The sequence below is a fragment of the Porites lutea genome, chromosome 9 (assembly GCF_958299795.1).
Source record: "Porites lutea chromosome 9, jaPorLute2.1, whole genome shotgun sequence".
Taxonomy (NCBI): domain Eukaryota; kingdom Metazoa; phylum Cnidaria; class Anthozoa; order Scleractinia; family Poritidae; genus Porites; species Porites lutea.
Genome location: NC_133209.1, coordinates 9,182,064 through 9,200,287, shown reverse-complemented (window position 1 = coordinate 9,200,287; position 18,224 = coordinate 9,182,064). Strand labels below are relative to the sequence as shown.

The window sequence follows — 18,224 nt, the reverse complement described above, 5'->3', positions numbered from 1 at the left end:
GCAAATAAGTGCATAAAATTCTTTAACCAGAAGCCGTTCAATTCTTGTTAGCTATAATATATAATATCCTTTTTCGTGTCCGTTTATTGTTCATGCTTCGAACTTCTTTTAACAACAATCTTCAAGTTTTCACTCTAATCGGCTGGCATAGCTGACGCCATTTTGTAACCTTGCCTATGAGAGGTATTGGGACCGACATGGTTTGCCATGACATGACTTCCGGTTCCCGTACACCCTATTCCCAGGCCCCCATTTCAGGGGCTCAGTAAACTGTAAATACCACTAAAACATCTAACAACGTCAGTGTATAATTGGGATTTGGGAATCAACGTGCCTGTCAAAACGCAAAAATGTTCTGATAATTATCAAAATATGCGAACTATGCTACGTTTTAAAAAAAGGGAAAAATTATGCTAAAAATTATGCTAGAAGTCTTAAAAGCTGCTATGTGGTGACAGAAATTTTCCTTTAGAGAGAGTTGTCTTACCAGGAAATGAATAGTATTACAATTCTTAGCAGGTTTTCAAAATTTTGGCATGGAATTCATATCACGTGGTAGTATATTGTACGAACGTATGATGGTGTAACCAGAGTAAAGACTGAATGCAGTTGAAGCCTAACTGGGATTTAACTGAGGCAATACCTGGTCTTTTTGTTGACCTGTAACTTGGCGTTTGGACATGAAATTGGCAGCAAATTCTTGAGATTGCGCCTGCTGACTCTGTTACTGATTTCAAACAAGTCATGTAGATGTGTATTACGCCATCCGTACAGTTCTGGAAAGTGGCGTTCCCGTTCGTCAGAACTTTGGTATTTTCTGTACAAGTAACTGAAAAAAAAAAAATACAAAAATACGAAAAATAACAAATGCATTCCATAGTGTCTGGCGGCACGTGTGGCAACCACAATGTGTAGGAAATCCAGGAAACGCGATCTGTTTCTCGTAGATCCTACACCGCTTCTAGGATCTTGAAGCGTGATTAAGAAGTAATCATGAATTACGTGTGTCGTCATTCCGTCATCATTGAAATTGGCGGGCAGTTCAAATGGCTAGAAAACTGACTGGGCACTACCATTATGTATTTTTTTAAAGGAATCTGTAAATGGTAAATGTGGAAAATGGTTATTAATTATTGATAATACTGCGCATGCTCGCTAATTTGAATATCACCAGAACATTCATAAAATGCTCTGCTGGACCTTGCCAGTTTAACCACAGGCGGCCCAGACGTAATATGTGTCACTGAATGAATATATTAATATTCACATGGACAAATTAATGCGATGAGTCGTCGAAACTCCCATGAACTAAAATGTCCAAAAGTCAAAATATAACAAACTAAAGCTAAGATACCTTCAACTGAACGTATCCTTGTCTTTCCTGGCCGGTTTAAGTGGCATTTTGTTGAGTTTTGCAATTGTAGGTACTATCCACTAAAGAAGACTTAAAGGCTGGCTACAAAATAAACGGACCATCTCCACGCGCCTTCACGTGAAGCGCTATAAATTCGAGAATAATCGACGAATCCGCTCCAAATTGCCATCGGCTAATCTGCAGGTAACGTGTGCTCCTGCTTCTTGCTCGCTGGCTCCACAAAACCCATCGCAACTGCACAATAATTGTTTGCTCATCAACAACCACTGTTGACCTTTACGCTTCGATATGACCGCAAACTATGAGGTTTAATACGCGGTATATAAAAGGCGATCGCGCGACCGTCCGTAAGTTTTCAACAGGGCGGTTCTGGTTTTCAAGTTCGAATTCTTCTAACGTTCGCTGTCACAGCTGCTGTCACATTGTTAGTCCAGCCGCTTGCATAGCTAGGTTCTTGACTCCACTGGACCTATTTGCTTGGATTAATTAAATAAACAGTTCTTTCCAGAACAACGTCTTACTCCATAATATGTTGTCCAAACTGGTGAGGGAGGACGAGAATTTTCCGCCCAGGAAAAAGGCAAAATCTGGCCTCGGCTATGCAGCTGAATAGAAGATACAGCTGAAGATATCGTAAAGTAAAATTTATGGGCGCGATATCTTTTTTTATTATTATTATTCTCAAAACTCAGGGGCACCCAACGATGATTTCCCCCTAAATGCATTGAAAACACATTTAAGGCTGTCCAGAGTACTTTTGATCGAAAAATGCATTCTAAACAGCGCTTACATAAATTTAGTCAGGAGGGCTAAAAGCGAAGCTAATGATTTATAGTTTGCTCATGCTAAATATAAAATATATCGTGTAATGCTAAGCGGAGAAGGCAACAAGACAGGGGCACCCAACGACTGTTTCCTCAAATACTTTGAAAACACTTTTGTAGCTATTCATAAAGTACTTTTAGCTCTATAGAAATGCATTCTAAGTGGTGCTATAAAATTTGTATCTCAGTGTTCGGCCATTCTAGAGGAACTTGAGTCTTTTTGCAATTACGAGGAATTCAGAATTATTTTCCCGAACATTTTAGATGCAATTTAACGTATTACAAAGGAGATAATTTTTCAGATTCCTTCTTTCATCACATTATTGAATCCGAAAATTTTAGTATTCCTTTTTACTCTCTACGAAAAATAGCCTAACCCGGTGAGTGAAATGAGAAAAATTAAACGTTGGATGCCCTTGACCAGAACTGTGAAAAACAACAATAGGTCTAATTGCAGCACACTTTCTTGTACATTTCCTTACCGTTGATTTGCATGACTGCAACGTGAAACGTCCAGAAAACTTCCTGGTTTTCACTTTTTATGGAGGAAATGTGGTACATGTTCTTGTTCACTTTTTCCACTGCCGCTCATTTTTTTAGCTCCGCTATAAAGTTCGTATCTGTTCGGTGATCCTAGGGCAAATTGGATCTTTTTAAAAATTACAAGGGCTTCAATATTATTTTCCGATTGATTGACCTAGAAGCAATAGTACCATCCCTCCCATAGCAAGTGCTGCATTGTTGCGCGAACGCGGTCGCTAAGTTTGAATATTCACGTCGCGTATTAAACCTGGTAGTTTGCGGTCGTATCGAAGCGTAAGGGTCAACAGTGGTTGTTGATGAGCGAGCGATTATTGTGCAGTTGCGATGGGTTTTGTGGAGCCAGCGAGCAAGAAGCAGGAGCACACGTTACCTGCAGATTAGCCGATGGCAATTTGGAGCGGATTCGTCGATTATTCTCGAATTTATAGCGCTTCACGTGAAGGCGCGTGGAGATGGTCCGTTTGTTTTGTAGCCAGCCTTTAATTCTTCTTTAGTGGATAGTACCTACAATTGCAAAACTCAATAAAATGCCACTTAAACCGGCCAGGAAAGACAAGGATACGTTCAGTTGAAGGTATCTTAGCTTTAGTTTGTTATATTTTGACTTTTGGACTATTTTAGTTCATGGGAGTTTCGACGACTCATCACATTAATTTGTCCATGTGAATATTAATATATTCATTCAGTGACACATATTACGTCTGGGCTGCCTGTCGTTTAACCAGCCCATCCGGTCAAAACAATATTTCAAGACAAAAATACTCGGTAATTATTCACGGGCAAGAGCTTATTCATGAATTAAAGAATGTTTACATAAACCGAGGATGGAAAAAGAATGAAAGCTTTTTTCGAACTTGTGAATAAGAAAATGCTACTTAAGTCAGCTATAATATCGGGAAATTCATAGTGTACATAGCGTGTTTCGCTTAAAGCGCAATAAACTAGCTTATCAAAAACTGAATTAACAATTGGCAGAAAAATGCTCTCATCCTTCCCATTTATTTTCATAGTTTGTGGATTAACAAATGGATTCTACATCCAAAAATTTGGAAAAAAATTAATTTCATGGCCTAAAGGTAAACACAGTATAGACGCCCTTTTAAATATAAATTATGAGGTGGCCAATATCCACCCTGGCCTGTTGCTCATAAGCTTAGACAACAAAGTTTATTCAGTGGTTTCCGAATATTTTCAACTTTTTTGTGGCTCTTTCACAATTAAAACTGTATTAAGATATTTCTGCATTAGAAAAACCGTTATACAGCTGTAGGGAAATATAACAGTTCGATAGTGTTTTTATCTGGAACGGTTCACCAGGAAGACATATCGAACATGCTTACCTTTTTTAGGCTGACAATCCGTATTTTGAGCTCTGGTTGGCTGCATGAATTAATCAGAAAACAGAGGGTTTAGAAATCTTTGATGAAACAGACTTTTTTTGTTGTCAAGGATAAAATATGACTTTAACAAACGCTTTCAAACCTCTTCGCTACATGTACATAGTAACACGATGAAAGTCAGAAGGAAATTTGCTTTGATGCCAGATCTCATTTCTCTCTGATAGTTCTTTTAACAGCGCCTTTAAACCATCCCTTTTCGACGAATGGATAAATGTCACTACGTTATTTATAATTATCTGTTAATATTGGCCCCTTAGAGCGGCGGGTTTAAATATTCATCACGTATCGTCTTTTAACTGTCAGTAATTCTATTTAAATGTGGCGTGAATTTTGGCCACAGGGGTGGCCGTTTATTTAATTTAAGCACATACAGCTAGGAAAATACGGGTACACAAGAAGATTATAATTATCCCAGCAAAGGTGTGGACACACCCGTCACAGCCCGGAGCACTCACAGCCCATTACGGAATTGTGCCTGTAGATCCGTGTCGCCCGCAAAATCGCGGGTCCCGTGACTATTTGCGAGTTCACAAAGGAAGCCGACGCAAGTCGCGTCCTTTGATTCAAGACTCAAGTGTTAGCGTATTGTTTTTATGATAATATATAGATTTAGCGAGGGCTAAAAGCGAAGCTCTGGTTAATAATACGTGTAATTAAAAAATAAACAAAAATTAAATTGTGTAATGCTAAACTGGGACGACTATGAAAATGGCTTCAAGACTAATAGATCTAATTAGCAAAAAAACAAATTGCACTTGCAGCACACTTTTTCTTCTAATTAGCAGAAAAACAAATTTGCACGTGCAGCACGCTTTTTTGTCTTTCCCTTGCCGTTGTTTTGCACGACTACAACGCTGTTTTGTACGACTAAAACGTCAAACTTCCTAGTTGCACATTATTTTTATGGAGGAATTGTCGTATGTGCTTACCCAACATTTTGTTTCCTGTGTTCATGTTCACTTTTATTTTTCACTGCCGCTCATTTTCACCTTGCTGGCCGCTAGCATTTCTCATTTTCTCACCGCCGCTTTGAATTTCCATGTTTTTCTTCCTACGAAATTCGTCTCCTTTGTTTTCAATAACTCGCTCTAGCTCTTTCTCTGTTATCCTACTTTGGTGTAAACCAGGTATAAACATAAAAAATAACGCCGAAAAAGACATGACTTTGTTGTTGTTTTTTTCTTTCTAAAAGTCCGGGCGGCCATGTGATTTTCTTCCAAATAAAACTAGACCGTTCACAGTCCTCTATTTTTCCGTAAGATCGTCGAGATCGAGCACTTTGCGTTACGGGCTGTCATCATGCATGAGTGTCAAAACTACTTAGGGGGCGGGGAGCTGTTTGGCTATTTTTCTCGCCCCCTCCCCCTACAGCTATAATCCGCGACGCGGTACATTTGAAAATCAAGACGGCCGTCATTAACGGTAAGACGCGCTATATCTCCTCGATCTCACGAAAAAATAGGGGACTGTGAACAGTCTAAAATAAAACCTTGAGTTGCATTTGGGTTGCCATAGCAGTTGATTGAGTTATTTTACATTGGTATGCTTGTGGTGCGGACGGACGGTCGGTCAGTGTACGGTCACTTGATTACCAAATTTTCTCGGATGGGTAGATTACCACCTTTCCTTAGCTATGGGGCGCCACGCGTGAAGGTCCGCTACAAAGGTAATTTAACTTAAGAAAATCAATAGATCGTAGCTTTCGCACTACTCTCTGTTTTATAAGGAAATGCAAACGCTCAGCTTCATAAATAGTTTGACTTCATAAGATATTTTAACGATTTAGGCCAGCAGAATGTATAGAATGCCAGAAAAAACAATCAGGAAGTCGGACGGTTTTGAACTACGCTAGAAGCTGTTTTTATCAGTATGCAAATCACCTACCCAATCGCTTACTTTCCATCGAACTGAAATATCCTGACTTCTTTTTTACCACTTTTCGATTTTCTTCGTTTCATTTTATATTATTTTGTGAAATCTGAGTTCTTTCATGCGAATTTACGCTTTCAAAAGGAAAAAAAAATTTTGAGGAAACGTTGTGTTTAAAACCACGGCTATTTCGCTTCACTTACACTTATATGCAAATTACTGTTCATCCGCCGGATTTCGGGCACCCTTTTTATTTTGGCTATCAAGATTTTATAAGCTAACCTTCAGACTTTTCATTCCAACGTTTTAATGCGGGAAAGTTATGAGAAATGCTGCAACTGATTAAAGTCACGCTACACGCTTTAAGACCGCATAACTTGATCTTTTTGATATCCTTTGTTCTTCTATTGTCTCCAAACCAATAACAATGTTTCACCAATTTCCACCTACAAATAATAGGAGACATTGATTGACAAAAAAATGCATTTACTAGCGACGCCTTTCTACAGGCGCAATTCCGTAATGGGAGAGCATTAAGGATATCTCTTTTCTGGATATTATTTAGAAGGTATTTATACGCAATCAACTGATTGATTTTATTCCCGGGTATGAAAAAGCCTCCTACTTAACCTCCAGCTATCCAGTTAATGCTGATGCTAAAGCCATTTCAGTGCCTACAACATCCCTCAGTATATTACCCCCAGATATATTTTTTACCAATTGACTAGCACCTTCTGATGCTAATCCACCAAGAGAGGCTAATCCAAGTGTTTTAGCCAACAGGTGCTAAGGTTCTGCCCATTGATAAGATGGATGTTAATAGACTGCCTCCCACTTCCTTTCTGACACAAGTCTTACCCTAATTTGATATCCATGCCTTTGTTTAAATTTTTTGTTCAATCTTTTCACAATATTTGACGGAACATATAGTGTATCACAGGGCGTAATAAGCTAGGGCGTTGAAACGCTCATGCACGCTCTCTGGTTCAGCTGTGATGCGGAGTAGGACTGGAACTAGTCCGCTTTCCGCTCTCGATCCGCTGTCAGGGCAAGAAAAATGGCGCCGTCTAGCTGAAGGTAGGTTCCGATTTATTGCTTTATATCTTTAGATCGCTGCATTCTATAATTAGATTTGATATTTGGCGTATTTCTATGCGATATACAGAAAATATTTAGGTGATATTTTATAGTTATTCTTATAAGTTAAGGTGTTTTTTCGCCTTTTACGTTTATGTAGTGTCAAAATGGCCTATCGAATATTACAGGTTGAAGGTCGCGTTTTATCTTGCCAGTCAAAACCAAATGATAATAAACGGCTACCAAAAAAATATGTAATGGTTTTATAAATTTTGTTTGTGCATGCAAATTTTTAGAGTGAACTTTTATGAACCTTTAAGGTTTTTTTACTGTTGAAGTGACGACTTCATAATGGCGATAGCAAGGTTTTTGTTTATGCACGTTGGCGTTTAGCTTGTTAGTAAAATAAAAGATTTCAGTTGCCCAACTTTTTTCATATATCTAAAATGGTAAATATATTTTTTTAGTCACAGAACCGCGTTCCAAGAAGGTTCTGACTATTTTGAAAGTTCTACTAGAAAATCACATTCGAATGATCTCGTGTGACAGTTGTTACATAAACAACAGCAAATTCTGCTTTACTGCGGTATAAAGCTAAAGGTTGTATTGTACAGAAACAGAATGAGGCCTATGGAGAAATTTGCTTTCAAATCCACACAAAGATTGCACTGTAAAATTAAATCATAGAATGAGTTGGTTATTATGATTTTTTGTAGGACAACATTGAGTGCCCGGCCTGAAAAGACTACTAGAATACACACTGAAAAATAAACGAGTTCATAATACTGTGAATATAAAGAAGAACATGAAGAGGTCTGAATTTGATTGCAAGTAGAATAAATTAAGACTGAGTAGCATTGTATTTTTGTCGTCAGAGGCGTAAGTGTGGTGTTGCACAAACTACAGTCACGTCTCAGATGAAAACTATTGGGAGTGGCACAAAATGTCTGTATTAATGGGCAGGTGTAACTCTTATAGAGAGTAAAAGAAAATGACTGAAGTATAGTGGGGACCAACTCGATTTCCTGGGGGTGCCTTATCTTTTGATTGTACTACTGTATAATATTTCTAAGGTTATATCCTCTCTCTTAATATTATATATTGTAGTTACAAAGAAACAGGAAAGTATTTTTTGAATCAAGTTTGATTAAGCCTAGCTGCAGTAAATAAATTTAACCAACAATAAAATTGAATCATACTGGACATGAAGTATACAAGTGTGCTAGGGTTGCTGGTCACACCATGCAAAAAGTTTGGTTTTCAATGGTTTAATAGCTGATACGTATACAGGCCATTTGTATTTCATTTTTGCAAAATTCTGTAAGGTGAATAATTTTTCTTGTTTGGGATGTACTCAGTTTGCATTTGTATGTTATATAAATGTTTTATGTTGTATCTGTAAAATATATATGTAGCTATGTCTTGTTTCAATGAAAGACTAGTAAGTTTACTAGTAATTAGTATCAAGATACCTTTAAATGATCATCTCGCTAAAAAGTCATGCCCTTTTGGCCTGTTTTACCATTTACTAGTAAATAGTGTGAAGATACTTGTAAATAGAAATCTGGATAAAAAGTCATGCCCTTCTGGCCCGTTTTACCATTTGCTAGTAAATGCAATTTATATACTAGTAAATGAAAATCTCGCTAAAGGGTCAAGCCTTTTTCGCCCATTCTACAATTTACTAGCATAATTTACTTACATACCATGAAATGAATTTCGCGAAAAGTCATTTCTTTTTTGCCCATTTTTCCATTTATTAGTATACAGTATTATTAAGAAAATCAATGAAAAATATTTTTCACTATTGAAGAATTTTGAAAAATTTTTTTTTTACTAGTACTAGTAAAGTTTTTTAAAAACTTTGTAAAAATATGAATTCCCCCATTCAAATGAAACTTCTAGGGTAGTGTATGCGTAATTGACTAAGCAAGAGGTCAAGATAACTGCACCGGATATTGGCCGAGTGTTATACAGGATTTGTGTCATATTGTCCGCTCGCGGAATCAGCCATATAATAATTTCGCATATTAGTGTTTAGTTTTAGTAAACATACTTTAAAATGTTTGTCAAATTTAACTCTGGGGAAGAAAGGTTAGAGATTCTTTTGTTCTCGCGAAGCGAGTTTATAATCTCGTCGCGCGCGAAGCGCGCATGCATTACGTGGACCGCGCGTGGTCTTAGCCAGATGCAAAATTCGCTGCGCCGTAAATCTCTCTATGAATCAGGGCGGATAAAGGTTGGGCGGTGAAACGAGCGCGTCCGAGCAAAAAGGTGTGATGCAGTGGACTGGGACTCTGCTTAGAAATGTCGCTTGTTTTCGACTTCGGTCAGGGCTTGCGATGTTGCAATGTGGTTTTTACATTAGATACTGCCGCTGTCACTGAATTATGGCAGCTTGATTTATTTTCTTGCTATTTTTTTGCGGGAGGTTTAGTTGGAGTAGACAAACATCTCTTTCAAAGGGTTCCTTTTATTACTTCCATGACTCTACCACTGAATTATATTTTCGTTCTGCTACTCGCCAATGTCGATGTTATTTCAAAACAAAAACAACTAAGTACTGTCTAAAACACGAAGGAAAATCTCATCCATGTCATCCAAGGCAAAACTAAATGACAGCAGATCGTGTTTCATTATTTTATAAATGCGTGCAGCTCGCGCAAGGTGAAATTATGCTAATTTCAATCACCATCATCCTTCTTTTTAATTTTGAAAAAAACATCTCATACGTCTTTCTGTTTGTTCGAAACTTCAAAATTAGTTTCCCCTCAGTTTTTATTGTTTACCTTGTTTAGTTTTAGAGAGAAAAACTGAGAAAAAACCTTACAACTAACCTCAATAAATTTTGTTTACATGCGGTTGCCGGATTTGCAACGCATTGCGCGAATCGCCATGGCGCGTTGCACCCGAGAAGCAAAGTTTCAAGGAGTACAACGCCACTATATCAATATATATCAATCTAATTTTCTGTTATGTTATATAAAATTTATCCCCCTTTAACATATGTAAAAATTGAGGTTAAGAAGTGTTAAGCTTTTGCAAACGAAACGGCGAAAGACGATTAGGTGATATTAAGTGGAAGGAGGAGGTATTCAACACTTTCAAATTAAACTCAAATTTTGGCATTATACGACCAACAAGTTTGACTTCTAGACGTTCAGACACAAACATATGAAACTGTTTATTGATATTGTTATGAAACGAATTTATCTATTTAACATTGTAGCCTGAAATTACAGAAAGAAAATAGGATTTCCGGTTTGCAAAAAGGAAAATTTCGCCGGCCTTGAAGCGCACCGGAAGCGCGAAAAGAGCGCTCGTGCCAGTCCTACTCCGCATCACACATTCAATGAAGAGCGGAGCGCTCGTTTCACCGCCCAACCTTTATCCGCCCTACTATGAATATATGCTTGGTGTCCGCCAATGACGTGATGTAGCAATACGTCATGGAGCATTTTGCGTTTCCAGGCAACATAGACTTTGCCGCTGATGACCAGCGCATCGTCATGTATTATTCATGAAAGGCTCATGTGTTTATTACTTCGGCGGAGCGCGAAGTAAAGGATTCGCGATGCTCAGGAATGTATCAAAGTTACCATTTTTGACAAGATTGGGCATGCAAAGTCTGTAGGTTTTCGGTTTTATTCGGCTATTTGATGAAGTGAGCGCCGAATTAGTTCGAGATATCTCGAGATCACTTCGATTTCTTTGATTTATTATTTAACTTTTTCGAGGAAGAAAGAATTATTATTTTGGCTTTCCCGGGGTTTGAACCGACTCACCTGTGTGACCCGTCAGGGCAGAGGAGACTCTAAGTTGAGGGATTAGCCGATTGCGCTACTGCGACCCATGGTAGTTCGGGAAATGAAAAATAGTTATGAAGTTATGCACTAGTTTCGGGACAAGATTCGGCGTGTAAGTTTGGACTTTTCGGCTTGTTTCGGCTATTTCACGAAATGAAACCGGACTACTTTGTGATATCTTGATATCACTTCGAGTTTAGTCTTTAGTTTACTCGAGCAATAAATAGAGGATATTACGTGGCCGCGCAGAGACACGAAATCTCTCTTCGAGTGTTGAAAAACATTTCACGAGTGAGCCCTCCTTTCGAACTACTTTATGATGAATTTAAAGTTACAAAATGCTGCACAAAGACATTTTGTCTTTGTTGAGTGTTACGTAGTAAAATTGCTTTCATGCGTTGCGTGACTTTCTCGAACGTTCTCCACTTTTTTGGATTATTCATGAATAATTAATTAGGGCATGTTTACATTTCAGCATGAGTCAGCAGATTTGCATCAGTTACTGAAATCATAAAATATGTCGAAAAGCTACTACTATTCGCCCGTTTAGTATTTTCTAGAACCTTATGTCAGCCGGTATACAAATTCCAAGCGTGATCTTTTGACGAACTAAGTTTTTTTTTTTCCCACGAGATGGACTGCTGTGTTTAGTCAAGTGTGACGAAGACCGATTTTCAAGTTCTGTGTTTACAAGTTGGCGGAAGCCGTAAGATATCTGAAGTTCAAGTGAGAGTTTGTTATTATTGGTAGAGGCTGTTTAGTTGTACTTAATTAAGTTCAAGTCAAGTTAGCTCTGAAAAGGCTATGTTCCTTTGGTATTAAACTTTTTTGTCTTAATCCGACATTCCAGCGTGCTGATAGTCAGTGAATAATTATATCCTCAAAACATTCGAACTCGTAAGAGCCAATTCCATGCTCAACGTAATTGACTCCTTACCTTCTGCCTTACATATCTTTAATCAGTACATGAGACTGCTATGCTGTTTTTGAAGCCTGATATGTGACTAAGAAAAATAGAGAATTCTTTTTTCACTGTTTGTTTTGTTAGACTTGTTATTCACGGCCAGTAACCTCATATTTGACTTAGGTCTAAACGTTTAGACCCAAGTCAAATTTAGAAGGATTTGTATGGAGTCATCAGAGCGTAACTGGGCTAATATCTCAGCGACAATTTGTCCCCAAATGCTAGTTTTTGGCAAGTAGGCCTCTTGGATGTTGCTCTTTTCAGAATATCGTGACAAATCCCATAATTTCACAAATTAATACCTTACTCTTACCATATTTCATTTCTTACTATTCCTCCACATTTACATTAATCAGTTCCACAACGACGACGCCGAAGTGTACGCTCCGTAGCGTCTTGTTCATCTATGAAACAATCGGTGAATCAAGAGCAATTTCCCATTCGAATGACCCAGAACAACAAGTGGCTGGAAATCCTCTATTTTCAACCGAAACTCCTCTGCAGAACGCGGACTAAAATTCATCGCGAGCGGAGAAGACCAAATGAGAAGACGACGACAACAAAAAAAAGCCGCGCGCGAAGCACAGAGAACAACGCTTAGCACAGCGAAGGCAACTTCGTCAACACAGCGACCACAAACATGTACAGAGGCAGCGACAAAATACTACAATTACACTGCAAATGAAGAGATGGAACATCGACTGCCGACGTTTCAAAAAGCGTAGAAGATCAGGCAATGCTTATTGAGTTTGGCAGTAAAATTACCTTCTTCGATGCAACGATAGGCAGAAACAGTTACACGATCTGTACAATGCACTTAAGGTGACTCGACCCAGTTTTTTTGGGGGGGGTACCATCCTACTTTGAAGCTCTCTGGTATCCCCACCTTTACTTTTATCGTATGTCTAACACATAGAATGGATAACATATAGATCAATCTACAATATAACATAAAATTTTTGGCGATCGGAGTAAATGTCACGTGGTTATAATGCCACGCCCCTTTGAGGTCTGAGTCGAAAATCTGCTGTTGCCGGCATTTTTTCGTGAAAATCTCTCGGCTACACATAGTGCGCATTAGTGCCTTGCGCTGAACAGAGTTTCACCAAAATCGCAAAGACCCAATTCGAGAAATTCAGCGGTTTCCAAATTTAGGTCATAATTTATGCGAAAATGATAAGCAAACTTTACACGGATTATATCTAATAAACTATGAGATTCATCTCTTTATTTTGGGCATCGTTATAACAGATGGGTCCTTGCAAGTCAGCAAAACGCTTTAGGACCTTGTAAATGCGCGCGATTTCGAGCAAAGCAAACATATAGAAATTATAGTTTTCGCTATTTGTTGACGTTTGTCAGCGTTTAAGAGTCCTTCTCACGAAAAAAGCATTTTCTTAAAAATTCGTAGTTTTTTTTCCTTCAAATTTTTTCAGGGCCACAATTGATTAACTAACTACCCGGACTCTGAATTTCATGGTCATTGAAAAACTGTGACATTATCTTCTATAAGCCCAAACTTGAGTAAACATTGAAGATTTTTAGCGTTTTGGCTGAGTTTGTGCTTTGGGAGTTGTCTATTGTTTCTAGTCTGTCATTATACAGCATTCTTGTTCAGCACGCGTGCAAAGACCGCGCTTGGCTGACTTCCGAATGCTCACCGAGATATAATAATTTTGGTACAGTGAGACAGGCCATCGCGTGATACATAGAGGTTTAAGTCACAATTTTTAATCAATTCTCGTGCTTCTTGTGCCTTTGCAAAAAAATCAAGAAGTGCTACACACTAAATCTACTTACTATTAAAAAAATATCATTTTTTCATAGGTTTAATGCAAGCCAATAATTAAACCAAGTCGTGACGGGAATATCTCGGTGAGCATTCGGAAGTCAGCCAAGCGTGGTCATTGCACGCGTGCTGAACAAGAATGCTGTATAATGACAGACTAGAAACAATAGACAACTCCCAAAGCACAAACTCAGCCAAAACGCTCAAAATCTTCAATGTTTACTCAAGTTTGGGCTTATAGAAGATAATGTCACAGTTTTTCAATGACCATGAAATTCAGAGTCCGGGTAGTTAGTTAATCAATTGTGGCCCTGAAAAAATTTGAAGGAAAAAAAACTACGAATTTTTAAGAAAATGCTTTTTTCGTGAGAAGGACTCTTAAACGCTGACAAACGTCAACAAATAGCGAAAACTATAATTTCTATATGTTTGCTTTGCTCGAAATCGCGCGCATTTACAAGGCCCTAAAGCGTTTTGCTGACTTGCAAGGACCCATCTGTTATAATGATGCCCAAAATAAAGAGATGAATCTCATAGTTTATTAGATATAATCAGAAACCCATAAGGGGTTGAAACGTGTAACTCGCGTTCAATGCTCGTGAATATTCACTTTTACCATATTTGGAAACCTTAGTGACGGATATCCATTTTCAACAAAATGGCTGCTACGCGATCACCATGCAGATGTTTTAAGACAAGAGTTCTGCATTTCAAGGTTAAAAATACACCGTTAAAAGACAAAAAATGGAAAGAGAAAGTTCAAAAGAATGCTCAGCTTTCTTTTTGTTGAGAAAGGGAAGCTTTTCATCAAGAAATTGTCTTTCGAGGAATTCAACCTTGTTTTCTTCACGGCGGAGCCCATGGTCTGGTTTGAAATGCAACCAAGTCAGCGAAGTTTTTGCTGAATTTTCAGGTACATTTTGCACTCTATGGCCAAGACAATTACGTTTTTGAAAGGGAATTTATGTATTTTTAAATGTTTCATAGACGTTTTATAAATTTTTCTCTTCGGCACTAAAGAAAAATTACAAAATGTGCCCTGATTTGAGATGGATTTTGTGTTGAATTTTGCCATGTGCTTAGCCGATTTCACTTGCATGAACGGATCCACGATCCAGATAGTGTTTTCCGAATTGCTTTAAAGGATTAACTTTTTGGACTTTGAATAAAAATTTTCAAGAAACGGCTTCTCTGTCTATTGTTTTGAGTTTGTTCATTCATAAAATTAGCTCAAAACACGATCGTGACAACAACATCCAAGTTTAATTTAAGCTTTTAAAATGCTTCTCACATTCATTACAAGAATCAATTTTTGCGAAGGTGTCAGGTACAGGTTTTGGACACTTTTCGATACGCAGCTAACGAATTTTATTAGAAAATATTTTTCACTGTTTATTCTAGACTTTTAACATAAGAATTTTAAAAGCCTATTTGCAGTATAAGTTTACTGTGCAGAGGGTCAACGAGGCATCGTTTTTTGAAGTGACAACTTCAAGAAGTTGCGTGGCCGAAAATGGGTTTCATAATGTTACGTTTGGCCCGGGTGGTAAGGCAGTAATATCCTGCTCAGTGTTTTGGTAATATTCCTGGTTTCAACCTTTGAAAGCTTTCTCTGCTTTTGGGAGTTTTTCCCCCGTTTGTCGGCCATTTTTTTAAGCGGGCACGGGAACCTGAAGGAAAATTACGTCACGTTGTTTACAAAGTTTGATTGGTCAGTTATCTCTTCTTCTCGTTCCAAATATGGTACTTTCAAAAATGAATAATCACAAGCATCGGACAAAGCAAACATATGGGAGTTACACGTTTCAACCCCTTATGAGTTTCTGATATAATCCGTGTAAAGTTTGCTTATCATTTTCGCATAAATTATGACCTAAATTTCGAAACCGCTGAATTTCTCGAATTGGGTCTTTGCGATTTTGGTGAAACTCTGTTCAGCGCAAGGCACTAATGCGCATTATGTGTAGCCGAGAGATTTTCACGAAAAAATGCCGGCAACAGCAGATTTTCGACTCAGACCTCAAAGGGGCGTGGCATTATAACCACGTGACATTTACTCCGATCGCCAAAAATTTTATGTTATATTGTAGATTGATCTATATGTTATCCATTCTATGTGTTAGACATACGATAAAAGTAAAGGTGGGGATACCAGAGAGCTTCAAAGTAGGATAGTACCCCCCCAAAAAAACTGGGTCGAGTCACCTTAAAGAATATCTTTCCAACGGACTAAGGACAGCCTATCAGCCTCTACACCATGAGCAACATTGGGTTTTACAGGAAGCTTTATTTTACAATGAACAATTTATAACACCGATAATATGTGACATGTAGGGAAGCGTTACATTTGTAAACAAAGTCTACTGAACAAAATTTTCGTTTAGAATTTTTATTACATTTACTTCTCCAAAACCATCTCTCGTAAAAATATATATCTATATTTAGCAGCCTTATACATAAACACAGCTGTGTCTTTCAAGTCAAACATAAATTTATTATTGCGGGCCTCCTCTTTTAGATCTTATTTCTTCGAAAAGAACATCTGTATTTCGGATCTCCTCACAATATTAGTGTGTGACATCCGTTACAATGCCCTGAAAATTAATTCTTTTACCCGTAAGGGACAATTTATCAAGTCAGGGAATTTCAGTGTAAGTCAGGGAACACTGGACTCTTTCAGAGAAGTCAGAGGGAGGTGACATATTTCTGCATATTCACCGAAGTTAGACATATTCCATCAGCAAGATATTGTTTCCAGAAATTAAACGACAAGCAGATATAGGGTTTCCTATAAGATCAATCCATTCTGTGCTTTACATTCACGATAAATTCATGTAATCAATGGGTGGTGAGGATGGTTGTGATGGGAGCTTGGGCATTTATTTTGTGTACCGGACACAGATGATGTAAAACAAAAGAACAACAGCCTTGAAACAATACCAAGCAGATTTTCCCTGGACAGAAAACAAGAAAGTCTTTTGCTTTACGTCACCTGTGTCTACTACACGAAGTTTTGAGTGGAATTTGGAGTCCATTAATTGTCAATTCATTTGGTCAGGGAAAGTGTACAATTTCAAAAACTATTCCTCTGGCAACCATGTCTCAACAAGCTCATGCATGTTGAGAATTGAGAAACAATGACTTGTATGTGGACAATTCATACAAATTCACTCTTGCATGCATGGGTATTTGTTTCTCATGCGTGTACACAAATAAATGTGAACACTTTCATAAATGATTTGGTACTTTTTACAGGAATACTTCAGTGCTAATGAGAGTACCGCATATTCATTAATCATCATAATCACGATTCTCCTCAACTGCTTCCTTGATGACATTGCTACTATATGGGGCGCCAAATGTATTTTTATTATTTAGAGTGGTTAATTGTATATAACCAAAACAATGTTGGTTATATTTACACGAATAACCACATCACAGTTTTATTATTTCTAAATAACCAAAATATAACATTTAGCAAATAACCAAAATCGAAATTAGTTATTTACTAAATAACCAAAATGCGAGATTGGTTATTTATTTAATAACCAAAATGCGAGATTAGTTATTTATTAAATAACCAAAAATGCGAAATAAACTTAACCAAAATGCAAAATTGGTTATTTATTAAAAAAACCAATCTCGCATTTTGGTTATTTGATAAATAGCCAAAATACGAGATTGGTTATTTATTAAATAACCAAAATGCGAAATTGGTTATATATTTAATAACCAAAATGCAGGCAGAATGGAAAATTGGTTAATTATAAACAAACTGGACAATTGGTTATTTAGAAAATAAACGAACATGGACGATTAAAAATCCAAAAACTGTGCAAAAATGGTTATTTAATACGGAAATGGTTATTTACCTAATTTGGTCTTAGCAAGTGGCCACGCGGCCCATTTTTCCGCTCAGTTCCCATAACGACTTGCAGACTACTATTTCCAACATGGGCTTCTTCCACTTCCTTTACTTTCCTCTTTTCTCTTTCATTTACCTTCTTCCACCATCAGTTTTCCTTCATTTGCTTTCATTTTCCTCCGTGCACCTTCATTCGCTTTCATTAATCTTCATTTACCTTCATTTATTTTAATTCACCTTCATTCTAACTCATTTACCTTCATTCACACTTATTCCTTCGTCATTAATTTTCATCTATCCCTATTAGCCTTTATCCACGGTCACCTACATTCATTTAACCTGAGATCAGGCTCTATTTTCGTTTCGCTTTGAAAATTGCGTTCCGGCGGTAGCTGTAAGAGAGTATGTATGAGAACCGCTAAAATTGGGCCTGATCTCAGGTTAACATTCATTAGCCTTCTTTTCCCTTCATACGCCTACATCTACCACCATTAGTCTTCATTTACCGTCATCTACGTCAGTTGGTTTTCATGATAGTCCAGAGATTATCCAACGAATTGTCGTGCCCTCACATTATTCATTTCTGACTAATTTGTTCCCATGTCCTTTAGTCGTCAGACATTACACATATTTAATAATAATTTTGCATTTCCGTGAAACTTATAGTATTTTACACTGTTTTGTTATACAACAGGGTCTTAACGAGGTATAT

At 37.6% G+C, this 18,224-nt stretch overlaps 1 protein-coding gene across 1 annotated transcript in view; it reads right to left on the bottom strand.

Moving 5' to 3' along the window:
- The window catches only part of LOC140948850 (adhesion G protein-coupled receptor B1-like), a 59,151-nt gene extending 41,436 nt beyond the window's left edge, over nucleotides 1–17,715 (bottom strand). The window contains exons 1-2 of the mRNA XM_073398120.1: nucleotides 17,649–17,715; nucleotides 644–829 (exon numbers count right to left, since the gene is read on the bottom strand). Coding sequence (XP_073254221.1) covers nucleotides 644–829; nucleotides 17,649–17,715 — 253 coding nt within the window. The remainder of the gene's footprint in view (nucleotides 1–643; nucleotides 830–17,648) is intronic.
- Nucleotides 17,716–18,224: the final 509 nt, after the last annotated feature.